Here is a 13,324-nt window from a genome sequence, read left to right as displayed (position 1 = left end):
TCATTAATTAAATTTTAGATATGAACTGTTATTTCTTTTCTTTTCCCTACCAAAATATGATTGTATAATACAAGGAGCTCATGAATCAGAAAGAACAGAATCAAGCCAATGTAAGAACATTGACCTTAACATTTGATTAATATAGAAATCCATATTTTTAAACGATGCAAATTGCAAACATCATAAATTGCACAATTTTTACTAATTTCACGAGACTATCGATTTTGACAGGCTTCCAACTATAAGGACTAAGGAGTTACAATCCAATGAGAGGCCAGAGTAATCAACATAGATCAATTTTACAAAGACTTAGCTACCCAATCAAACAATTTCTTAGGCAATGGTAATTCAATTTTTACAAATATTTAGCTAGTCAAATCTACACACAGCACAATGTACTTCAATGATATATCATGAATTAGTATTATATCAAACACCACTAAAGGCCAGCGTAATCAACGTAGATCAATGACATCAAATTTCAGATCAGGATTCATATAAACATCTGTACATTGTCTGTATATCGGGCTACCATCGGAAGGAGGATCGTGGGAATGGAAACCCCGCCGCGGGCAATGCCTGATGATGGTCATGCCACCTGAAGTCAACCGGAAAATGCCATGCTTCCTGAACAATGAAACAAATATATGCATTCGTAAATCAAGTTCTCACTATCAGTTAATCCTAATGAAAAAACTAACAGGATACAGTGAAATTCAATAAGAGAACCTTGAAGTGTCTCTTGGTGCCATGACAATGGCAATGGCTTCTGGCAACATGATCTGTACAAGCATTCATTCAAGAAAAAGGACAAATGGATGATCAGACATCCTACATTTCAATCACATTACAATTCCAGTCTCTTATAAATCTGAAACAAACTGATCTCTTAAAATATCTAGGATTTTGAGCCCAAAAGCAACCCTGTACCACACTACCCTCTGCCACAGAGAACACAAGTTATGACCAATTGCCAGCTAACACTGATGAGGGTTACCAGTTAACTTAGTGGCCTTATAACTTAGTGGCACCCTAAACCTCCATCCCCCCACCCACCCAAAGATATACTAACCCTCGTCCTCTAAATAGCGAACATCGTAAGGATGACAACTGTTATGGGTATAAGAGAGCTCCTACCTGATAAGAGTAGTGTGTATGTACATCAATTGATGACATGAAACAAGATTGTGTAGGATGTGTCTGCAAAACAATAAGCAGCTTTCAGTATATTAATCCGCAAGACCACAACATGTTTTGAATGACCAAAATACTTTTGGCTGAGAAGTCATAATAAGACCACAAGGCTAACCAAGAAACTAGTTTTTTTTTCAATAAATAATCAGAGCATAAGCAAATAGCATAATATGACATCATTTCTTTCTGTCTGAGAGATAGTAAATTATACTCCCTCCGTCCCCCATTTTTAGTCCCCACTTTGAGTTGGGCACGGCATGGGTAGAAAAAGAAAAGTGAGTTAAAAAAGTTAGTGGAATGTGGGTCCCATTTTTATATATTAGTTTTATGATAAAAGGTGAGTGGAATGTGGGGCCTACTTAACACTTATGGTAAAAAATGAAAGTGGACAATAAATAGGGGATGGACGAAAATGGCAAAAGTGGACAAAAAGTGGGCGGAGGGAGTACATATTATCCAAGGAAATTCAGAGCTTAGACTGACAGGCATGAGAAGGACAGTCATATGTTTAACTATGTAAATATGTGAACATTACAAAACACGAAACAGATAGCCACACGAAAAAGTTGGCCACTGGAGTTGTAAAAGCAGATATCAGATAGTTCGTCCATAACAAAATAAAGTAACCATTCTGGGTTGTAACCATTGGCATTATCTGGCACATTTCCCAATGCTAATGTAAGAAGAATTATGTCACTGAGACACCTGATGTAATGCCTAGTTTTGAAGCTTTACATTTCCCTCAAAGAAGGCACTTAAACCATTGGAATTGTTTAGACTCTTCCACTGTAATGTAAGACAAACTAATCAGTCATAAACATGAAAGCTCAAATTTCATTAAAATCTCAATTATGGCTTCCATGCTGCCCCAGAAAATAATGAAGTTCAGCATTCCACATAGCATATATTAGAGTCTTGAGCTTGACTGAATTTGACATATTTTGCACTCTAAACAGCCTTACACTCTCCATGTCCAGAGACAACATGAAAGTTCAAATTATTTCGTACAAATCTTATAAGTAGGCGATGAAGCCATAATAAAGCAATGTCGGCAAAAAAATACTGTATAACTAATCTTAATAGTCAATCACAAGAGCTATCAATGTATCTAGTTAGTATTTACGAAAAGTAGTAGCATTAGAATGATGAAAAATGATTAGTTGCTCATGTACAAACAAGAGAGCTTAATCAGTTATATACAGCATACAGAGAACATTTTTTGAAGGTTAAAAAGGTATCCATCAAACCCTTTCTGGTACCATTTTTAAAAGCTATCACTAAGTGTCCGGACCTAGAGGAGCAAGACAATAAGGCCCCTTCTAAACTAGAATCCAGGGACATCAAAAATATATACTGAACCTTAAAATAATCAAATAGAGAAGTTGACTAACTTGAGGCCCTTCAGAAAGCACAAACAAAGGTAACTTACATGAATCCATCCAAGGGGAAAAAGAGACTGCTTGTCCTGCACTTCAAATATTTCCTCCTCGTTTGTGGTCTGACACTGGTTGAGAGAAAATGATTTAGTATCAAACTGGCTTACAATAATTTTGTGCATATATAAGTAGCAGCACTCTGGCTTACCGAATCTGAAGTTGATTCTTGCTTTGGAATAATAAGAGCAGTAATGTAAAATTTCCTGTTTTTCTGTGGTAATAACCAAAAAATATTTTGTTCAGAAATAGAATAGGAAAACACATGATTCCAAAAAAAAAATCAAGGGAAGAGCTAGACGAAAGTACTACTTACGAGGGAACCTGCAAGGACACCACATGTTTCTAAGTTCTTATTGGTGTTTGACTTTGCTAGCTTCATAAAACTGTTCATCAGTTCGGTTGGCTGATACAAGAATAAGCACAATGATCATTTTTGACGTTCTGAAAGCTCATTAACCAGACAAATGCTTATAAAGATAAAGTAATTCAAAGAGGAATTAGATAGCAGTTGAGAATAATACTATGAAAGAGTCGAAAGACCTTACTATGTGCAACTGTAGGGGATCCTCAGAACATACTAAAGCATCATCAGAACCATTTACCAACCCACTTTCTGTTTCAGTCTCTGGGGTTGAGGCTGGAATCAAATCCTGTACCTCTACTAGTACAGGTGGGAGAGAAGGTTGTCTAATTACCTCACTTTGTGAAGCACTTTCATCTTCAAAAGATATGAGGGAAATAGATTCTTCAATCTGTTGGTTATCAGTTTTTGGCGGAACTACAGATTCCAAGCTTGATTTATCTTGTTCTGAGCCGCCATTTTCCTCTTTCATCACAATCCCATCCTCAGTAGAATTCTGAGTGCTATTAACCCTATATGGACACAAAACTCATGTAGCATCACATAACCACTAACCATTAAAAAGGACAACAGAAGCATCACTTATCGTATGTAGGTTTTTTACAGCCGTGTACTATGTTCACAGATACACGCTATTAGAAAAAAAAAACTACCAATTTCAAATATAAGTAGTGATTTACTCGAGGCCCGAAAAGAAACACAAAGAATAATAGCATTAGCGTACCCAGGGATCTGTATAGGAGTGAAGTCTAAAGTACTTGGATACTGAACCTGCACATACAAAATCAAATCAAATAAATGTTCACTTAATGAAAGGGAAAAGACATAAAGCAATTGTTACACTACCTTATAGTGAGTTGGACCCTGCCACTGCCCACGAAGCCCATTTGGGCCCAAAATAGAATGTTTTGAAAGAGTTTCCTCCTTTGCGCGTGGAATGCTCAATGATCTACGAGAAACACACAAAACGTAGATATAAAAAAAGAGGCAAAAATATTCAAACATAATCCAGCACAACAATAATGTTTGTCTTCACTGATATCACATAAAAGAGATCACATAGGTCAGGATGGCAATAAAATTACACAACTTTTTTACTAGATTGACAAATGAAGAAGCATATCTCAATTCTTTTTCATTTAACAAAAGTTTAAGCTGGTAGACATATCACTTGAAATCTGAGGAGTTCATTGTGAATTTATATTTTATATACACATCACTTAACGTACTCAGTGAAATTGAAACAATTGTAATTTAACTGTAATTTAATAAATGTATAAGCAAAACCATAATCAACTTATGCACTGATTATTCTCTACTAAGCATTTCTTTCAATTACTTATAATCACTTAACTAGCACAAAAACTTTCAAGAAGAAGAAGAAAATGAAATACAAACAACTGCGCTGTTTGCAATAAATTGATTTGACTTATCCAATGATATCATTAGTCTAAAAGAAATAGCTCGACGTAAGGCAGTTAAAAATCTGGAGTTCAATAAGCCAAGCTTCTCCCCTGGGTCACGAAGATCTAAGTAAGGAGGGAGTTCTAGTGACTAGCTTGAAGTGGCGAATGCTCTTTCTTCCTATCTGGGAATCATAGCCTAGTCTGACTCATCGAAGAGAGATCCCTACTCTGATTGCTTAAAAGCGAGTTCAGTCACCCGAGGAGAGAGGCAACTCACTAAGCGAAGAAGAAGACGGTGCTTGCTATAGATTCTTTGAGGAATAAGCCCGGTGTCGTCTAAGCTCTCTACGAATACCAGGGGAGATCACACTCTTGTTCAAACGAGAATGGCCGTAAACAACCTGATTTCCGACCTCTTGCATTGCATTACCATGACGAAAACGAACATTCAAAAAAGAGATTGCTCTTGTTTGTTCAAACGAGAATGGCCGTAAACAACCTGATTTCCGACCTCTTGCATTGCATTACCATAACGAAAACGAACATTCAAAAAAGAGATTGCTCTTGTGATTCGGAATGAAGCTTTATCGGTCGAGGAAAGGAATAGCGATAGATTTCTTTAGAGCATCCAGGAACAAGCAGATTCAATCGGACGACGAATTCTTGCATGGTCCAAGGAAATCAAAGGTCCGCTTCCATGATGAAAGGGGAAGCCAATACCAAGGTTCTCACGCATTTGGCATTTTTCTTCCCAAAAAGCGAGACTTTCTACCCCGAAACCCGACTTGGATTTTTGGATAGTTCCTTTGATCGATCCTTCCTTCTGAACAAAGAGCTTCCAACCTTGCCTATTCCACGCTTGTTGATCTAATGTAAACTTCAATGAAGACAATTCCAATAGAAGAATAGGAAGCATTTGTCTTTCTTTCCACTGAAACCCCTAGCTTAGTCCTTTCCTAACCCACATTTCAATTGTATATTTGTAATTTTGTTGGTACTTCTAAATAAAAATTTCATCATATATGGGTTTTGATCTGGGTATTGACCCTGCCAACGGTGACACAGTCTAATGCAAGACTCCTCCCTTAACTATTTATATTGAACGCAGAAAACACTCGACAGAGTTCTAAATCGCATTTTTAGCGGACATGTGTTGTCTCTATTGAATGCAGACACTCAACATGTCTAGTCTCGTGAATCATGTTTTGCTAGATGAGATGTGTCTTATTAATTTCACTAAATTGTAAAGAAGATTTTAGAATAGAACACTAATTCCCACTCTCACTAACCAGTGGAAGTATTTTAAGCTCTATTAAATAGCTTTAAGATTTCAGAAATATCTCTGATTATTGAATTTGATGCCACATACAATAATTTGGGACCCTCGATGCCGGTCATAACTCATAACTGGAAAATATGCATAAATACATGGCCAAAATGGAAGCATAAGAAGAGGGCGGAATGATGGCGAAAATATGCATTTTTCTGTTCACAGAAAACAAAGTTATAACAGATAGCAACTTACACTCTTTGGAGATGTTCTCCAGTTTGTTTGCTAAGTGAGAATGCTTTTTGAGCTTGATATCCATATTGGTTAATAACAGGCTGCAAAACAGTGAATAGTACTTTTTCTTACTTGATAGATAAAATAATATGAAGAATTAAATACATAAATCATAAAACAAAGATCACACACTAGTCCAATTATAACTAACAAATAAAATATCCAATATCAACTGACTCGCTATGACAATTATACCTGTTTTATACTAAAATCATTCACGTTTCGTCTAACAAGAGGCCATTCTACTGAGGGTTCCAAAGTTTGACTTTGCTGAGATTTCTGCTGTTTATGAAGTTGATAAATTTGTTTATATTGCAACTCCTGAAGTTTTTCTGAAACAGCTGGTTTCAATTCCTCAAGCTCAGTCATTGCAGTATTCAATTTCTGAAAAAGCAGATTAACACAAAAGAAGGATTTAATCCAATAACAAAATCTACCAACACACTAGCTAGCTATACCACCAGGACCAGCACCAGTAATAATAATAAGGAGATGAGCAATTGTTGTCAATTGTTACCCTTTTGAGATTGAGTTTACTGCTCTGTAGAGATGTTCTATACTCTTTATGGCAAGGTATTGTCTCAGTCACCAAACTAAACAAAAGACAACAAGCAGCTTTCACAAAACTGAGTTTTTCATATTTCATGCTACATGATATATATATTTTGGAATACTGTAACTAAATCAAACAACGAATTTGAACGCAGCATTGTTTCTCACCTTGAAAATCTAAGGAGCATAACATAGAGGTCAATAATATTCTTTTCCTCGCGAAATATGTCAGCCTACATAGGACAAAGTGTGATAAGTACTCAATATGGAGGGAAATAAAAATAAATAAATGACTGAAAAAAAGATCAAATAAATTATTTGACTCAAAGTATAAACATGAAATGTGTACTTCCAGATAAATGAACAAAGGATCAGGTGTCAGAAGCGAGTTATTATAGTTGTGACTGGTGTCTATAATGTAATGTAGGCAAAGAAAATCAAATGAAGCAAAAAACGCACATGTTAGAGCTCAATGGCAGTTTCACAAGTCACAACAACAATTAGTTGTCACATTATCTTGAAGCAGAAAGTTATAGATCAACAAAATAGCAGAACAGTAATATAAGTCAGGTAAAAACTTCTCTACTACTAAAATCAAACAAACAATAACAGTTTCTTATGCATAATCATATTATAGACGAATAGTTTTAGGTGTCTAGATGAATGCATAAAGGTTTGATTACAAATAAGCTGAAGGTGATATTCCAATTTTTAATCTGTTAGCAACACTTGAATGTCTAGAGTTCCAAAGTAGTTCAAGCAGGAAATTGACGAGTTATTTATTTAAAGAGGTTCCTAACATCTATATGTGGTATATAATGACCTACAGGTATCCAAACTAATTACACTTACTATGATTTAGTGATCATATCCCCAGGAAGGTCAAAAAAGTACTCCATATAATATCGGCAGAGATTCACATTGCTTTGGCCAAAAATTGGTGCTAAAAAGGATGAGGGTAATCTAGTTTTCAAAAACATTGACACATGCTTGCCGTATTCCTAAAACCACCTCTTTACGTAAAAATTCTTTTGCACTATGTACATACTAGGCATCAGAAAATCTTCTCCATTTTATTCATGATGGCATATGAACATATATACATTCAAAGCGTGAGAGAGTAGAATTGGAATCAGAAGCCATAAACGAATATGTAACTAATACCACTGAGACTCAACGTAGTGCCCTCACATGAACCAAGGTAATAACATCAATTACGTGTAGAAGAAACTCCATAGGTACAAATGTGAAATGCCCCGTAGTTTATTAAACATACGAGAAGTCGAAGTTGTGATACAGCTTTTCATTCCACGAAAATTATAAACACGAAGATAGAAATATCGACAGAACAGAAGAAAATTGATAAATTCAAAGAGAAAACAGCTCCAATTGTAGATATTCACCTGCTTGAGAATATTATCGGCAATTCGGTGGTAATAGCGTAGAGAAATTCGATTGTCTACATCGATCTTCTTGGTAACGGCGGCGATGTTGAATCCGCCTCCAGATGAAGATCGAGTTATCATCTTTAATCAACTCTTCTCTCGCTGTGAAGGTTGATTGATCGGCAACTTTTGGTTTGGAAGGACGGAGGGCGAAGAACAGTCAGATGTGGAAAGTCCGAGGGTTCTAGACGACGCCGTTCGAACGCCCTTACAGCATCCCATTGGCAAGAGCACGGATGTGAGGCCGGATCCACTTTTATTACTTTTTTTTACTCCTTATTCTTAGGTAAGAGCAACATTCATATTCATGCTCTTCCGTAAGGACATACTCAGGGTCCCACCATTCTATTATTCAATTTAAATAAAACATTTCTACAATATTAAAATACATTAAAAATATCCGGAATACTATTACAAATTACAAAAAAATTAAAAATTACATAATTAAAATACTAAAAATTAAAAATTACTCCCTCCGTCCCCTAATAGGAGTCGCTCTTTAACCGGACACGAGTTTTAAGAAATGTAGAGAAAAGTTGGTTGAAAAAGTTAGTGAAATGTGGGACCCATATTTTTATATTGGTTTTATAATAAAATGTGAGTGGAGTGAGTTAGTGGAATGTGGGGCCTACTACCATTTATGGTAAAAATGAAGAGTGACTCTTAATGGGGGACGGCCCAAAATGGAAATTAGCGACTCTTATTCGGGGACGGAGGGAGTACATAATTAAAATACTAAAAATTTAAATTTACATAATTAAAATCCTAAAATATAAAAAATACATAACTAAAGGCTAAAAAATACCCCCGTGGAAGACTATTCATCTGGTCATATCCCCAATGTTCTTCGGAGACCCTGTATCATTGCCAAATGTGAATCAAGTTGCTCGGGGGTCATATTTGACCTATCGGCCAAATAAAGTTAGGCCAAAAGGGTCCACAATGAGTTGGTGGGGGTTGAGGTGGCACAAAGGGAGCGGGAGCGAGGGCCGATGGAGTCGCGGCGCGACGGCGGTTGGTCGTCGCCTTCTTCCTTCCTTGCGACCGGCGTTGGGAACTGCTCGGGCCGGCGTCGAGGCTACCCAAATTAGCTCCGGCGAGCTGGCTAGCCACCTCATCCTCGCCGGCGTCGGATAGGGATACCGACCTCTACCGTTTGCTGGAGGAGCTGGAGGAGGATGATACGTCTCCCCTATACTTCGGATGCACACGCACCTCCTGCCAAGAGCTGAGGTACTTGAACGGTTTGTAATTTATGGATTGGTAGGTCGCCAAGGCGGCACTGATGATGTTGAGCTCGCTCCTACCGCTCCCCGCCGACCGCTCTTCCTGGAGGTAATACCCCTAGAACTTTTGGATTTCTTCATTGGCTCTTAATATGGCATTGCGCACCATACTCTCATTGCGCTCAATGGTTCCAGCGGGGCGGTTTTAATTGTACCGGCGAAAGACGCACCACCAATACCTATCCCCGCTTTGGTCCGTGCATATCTTCGGATCTTTGGGGATAATCAAATAGGCTTTGAATAATTGATCCATCTCCGTCGGAGTGTACGGGGTGTGGACACCACGATGAGTAGGGGTAGGAAGAGGAGGAGTTTGAGAGCCGTCGCCGCCGCTCCCTCCTGATCTGGGTTCGGGTGCCCACCCGTATAGCCCATCGGGGGAATCTTGGTCGTTCACCGGGTAAGGCCGGTAGCCACCCGGAACTTGAGAACCTTGGGTTTGAGGAGGGGCCGAAAATTGCGTTTCCGGACTAGGAAATGGTTGTTAGCCGAACCATTCGTGGTTCCAATCGCGGGAGTCGGATGGGTGATCGCCGGAGCAAGATGTTTTTTTTTGTAAGTAAGAGTGAAAGATTGAGAATAGATAAGATAAAATGAGAGAATTTAGATGAGAATTGTGTAGTGTGGTGTGAAATTTTTTTAATGGAAGTGGGGTAAAATGTGAATTTTGGGGGAAAAATTGAAAAATAAATTAAAAGTGGAGAGAAAACGGATATAATTTTTTAGGAAGTGGAAAAATATTTTTTTATATATTTATTCGGATTTTTTAATTAAAATCCGATTTTTAAAAAAAAAAAGAAAAAGAAATTGCCAACGACATTGTCGTTGGCCAATCAGCTGCTCGCTGGCACGGACGTGCTCGATGCATCGAGCAGCACCGTGCCAGCGTCGAGAACGCAGCGACGAGCAGGGCGGTGCGCGTCAAAGACACGGATGCCGTCTGTCGGCTCGAGCACCACTGCACATGCTCTTAGGCGCATAAAGGCGAAATGGAAAAGAGAGTAGTCATTTATCGATCACGTCCGTGCCAGCGTCGAGAACGCAGCGGCGAGCAAGGCGGTGCCGCATCAGAGACACGGACACCGTCTGTCGGCTCGAGCACCGCTGCACATGCTCTTAGGCACATAAAGGCGAAATGGAAAAGAGAGTAGTCATTTACACAACTAAAATAATCCATTCTCCTACCATAAGAAGCATATGGAGTAGTAATTATTAAATTAAGTTATACCCTCTATATCTACCATTTAAAAAATCATTTTAACTAGGTATTATATTTTTAAAAATTATTTAATTTTATAAAATAAATAAATAAAAAATATTGGTAAAATATGATTTTTCATATTAAAAATTTAAAAATAAATAAAATTTAAAACATAAATATCCCAAAATGATAAAATAAATCTTATCATTGATCATCTGTTAGCGGTATTGGAATGTTTATGAGTTAAAATTATAACATGTTGTTAAGGACTTAAATCCCTAACCAGTTGTAGAACAGAGAACAACTATGAAGAGATAAATCCGGCGCCCATGAGGGTCGGCGGAGGACGAATCTGGGCGGCTGTGCGCGGGTTCCAACCCGTCGGGCAACGGCTACAGATCAGATATACGTTTCCGGCTGTGCGCGGAGAGATTCCGTCGGGCAGCGGGTAGCGTAAGGAATTAGGGATTCAAAGAATCACACGTGGACTTGGCCAAAATAATATTGTATTTCATTGAATGAATATTATGGAAGACTCCACACATATTTATAATATGTGTGGATACAAAAAAGATATGCTAAATCCCTATAATATCTAAACAAAATAATAAAAGAAGATATGCTAAATCCCTATGATATCTAAACAAAATAATTATAATAGAAGAGAGTTAGGATCGTATCAACTCCCCCACGGTTGAAATCCACCTTGTCCTCAAGGTAGGAACCATAAAACCACGAAGAGAGTTGAAAGTAGAAGCTCTGGCGAGGTATCTCATCCTGGATCAAACGCCCACCGAATAGTTGTGCGTCTCCCTTCATCATTTCCACCCAAAATCACCAATAGAGAACCGTGTTGGGTATAAGATATGGTGGACACCCCCGCCATATTGTTGTCGTGACAATTCAACGCAAAAATGAAAAGTTTTGCCACACCTCCATGAATGCTCAAACACGGCGTGTCATTTCCCGGAGGAATCAACCTTGCATCGACGGCGAGCGACGGTAATCGAGGATTCATACCCAATTCTTCTGCTTTTAATTTAAGCTCATCCTCAAACAACCTTCGCTTCTCTTCCATTTCCTCTTGACTGTCCTGTTTTTTCATATCCAATCCAGCCTCGATGCCATCAACAAGGCTCTGATTCTCCATGCTCTCTCTCTTGTTCGGCTTCTCACTCAACACACTGAAATCTTTTTCTTTCTGCTCTAAACTAGATCGAAGGGCTTCGGTTTTATTTCCTTTCTCCAGCAAAGTCGCTACATCATCTTTCATCTCCAATTCCTTATGTGTTGGAACACTAATATCATCAATCTTCTCATCATATGCCCCGACAAGCACTTGCAGCGGCGTATTGTTGGTCTTGATGATCTCTTCCAGGGACTCGTCATTTGGTACAACAAGATTAGCACTCCCATTGTGAGCAACGTTGTCGGGAACATCCTCAGCTAGATTATCGTCATCAATATTCTCCTCAAACAATGCATTCACGCAGGCGAGAAGGGCGGCTTGCTCCAATCTACAACTACGTAACTTCTCGTTGAAATCACGTACGGCAGTTAGTTGGGCCGGGCAAGGCGAACGAACCTTGAGACTGGGGGCAACAACAGGCAACGTCGTTGTGCGGTGACCCAACGATCGGTCGCGCGGTGGTGGCTGGTACATAGGCTGTGTGTGCAACTCTTCCGGTGAATCCCAACAGGTAGGCGAGTGCGTAGGTTGGTCAGAAGTTTGACTGGTCACAAGCGTGGGCTGACTGTATAGGTCCCGCGGTGGCTGTTCGGTGGAGTAGCGGGGCCGGTGGGAGGGGGGCTGGACTCGCAGCGCTCTCACCTCCTCCTGAGGGTGAGGTCGATCCCAGCACGTCTCCGAGCGTCGGGGCCGGTCAAAAGGCAGGTAGCCGCGGTCCTGCTGTTGCGCCGGTGGACAGCGGCGATTGGTTCGATGTCTGGGCGGATTCCAGCAACTAGGTGGGCGCGGCGGTGGCTGATCATAATCCGAGTATCCCTGCGATGCCCGGTGAGGCGGTGGTTCCCAACAAGAGGGCTGCCGCGTCGGTGGAGGGTCATAGGGATCGAAATCCTGGAGTTGGTATCTCGGTCGTGGGCGACGATCAGGTGGATCCAAGTGGTGTGAGACGTAGGGTGATTCTGGATCAGGCCACGACGGTGAACGGAGTACTTCCACCCGGCTGCTCGGAGGGTCCCAACAGGTTACACTGCGAGGTTGGGCCAGCTGGTAGGGACAGAATGGTTGTGTGGCCTGAGAGACGTCGTATTGACGACGACGATAGCCGACGTAGTCGTATGACATGTCGACGGACTGAAGCGTGGCTGTGGTGGATGATGAGCGTCTGACTTTGACGCGGCACGCGGGAATCTTTCCCGTCGGGCGTTGCAGAAGTAGAGTTGTCCGGCGGCTAGAGCTCGGCGGACAGGCGGGACTCGGCAACCAAAACAGTTGCTGTGCGCGGAATGTTTTCCGTCGGGCAGCGGTGTAGCTTCGGTTCGAGATGGTGGGAGGGTGAGATCACGATGAAATCACCAGTTGTTAAGGACTTAAATTCCTAACCAGTTGTAGAACAGAGAACAACTATGAAGAGATAAATCCGGCACCCGTGAGGGTCGGCGGAGGACGAATCTGGGCGGCTGTGCGCGGGTTCCAACCCGTCGGGCAACGGCTACAGATCAGATATACGTTTCCGGCTGTGCGCGGAGAGATTCCGTCGGGCAGCGGGTAGCGTAAGGAATTAGGGATTCAAAGAATCACACGTGGACTTGGCCAAAATAATATTGTATTTCATTGAATGAATATTATGGAAGACTCCACACATATTTATAATATGTGTGGATACAAAAAAGATATGTTAAATCCCTATAAT

At 40.1% G+C, this 13,324-nt stretch overlaps 1 protein-coding gene across 1 annotated transcript; it reads right to left on the bottom strand.

The window, feature by feature from the left end:
* Positions 1-309: 309 nt before the first annotated feature.
* On the bottom strand, positions 310-8,145 carry LOC121753270 (AMSH-like ubiquitin thioesterase 1). The gene is made up of 14 exons (XM_042148503.1): positions 7,917-8,145; positions 6,682-6,746; positions 6,479-6,554; positions 6,157-6,345; positions 5,923-6,002; positions 3,838-3,940; positions 3,716-3,762; positions 3,176-3,503; positions 2,944-3,033; positions 2,779-2,841; positions 2,624-2,698; positions 1,138-1,200; positions 730-782; positions 310-627 (listed from the first exon to the last, which is right to left on the bottom strand). The coding sequence occupies exons 1-14, from the start codon at positions 8,037-8,039 to the stop codon at positions 456-458; spliced, it is 1,527 nt and encodes a 508-aa protein (XP_042004437.1). The 5' UTR covers positions 8,040-8,145; the 3' UTR covers positions 310-455.
* Between the last annotated feature and the right edge of the window lie 5,179 nt (positions 8,146-13,324).

The sequence above is a fragment of the Salvia splendens genome, chromosome 10, assembly GCF_004379255.2.
Source record: "Salvia splendens isolate huo1 chromosome 10, SspV2, whole genome shotgun sequence".
NCBI classification, from domain to species: Eukaryota; Viridiplantae; Streptophyta; class Magnoliopsida; order Lamiales; family Lamiaceae; genus Salvia; species Salvia splendens.
This window is presented reverse-complemented; position numbering and strand designations above follow the sequence as displayed.

Coding starts and splice junctions, on each gene's coding strand:
- LOC121753270 (XM_042148503.1), bottom strand. CDS start 8,039: ATGATAACTCGATCTTCATCTGGAGGCGGATTCAACATCGCCGCCGTT. Junction 3,034..3,175: donor ATCCCCTACAGTTGCACATA/GTAAGGTCTTTC, acceptor TTCTTGTATCAG/CCAACCGAACTGATGAACAG. Junction 2,842..2,943: donor GTGTCCTTGCAGGTTCCCTC/GTAAGTAGTACT, acceptor TTATTACCACAG/AAAAACAGGAAATTTTACAT.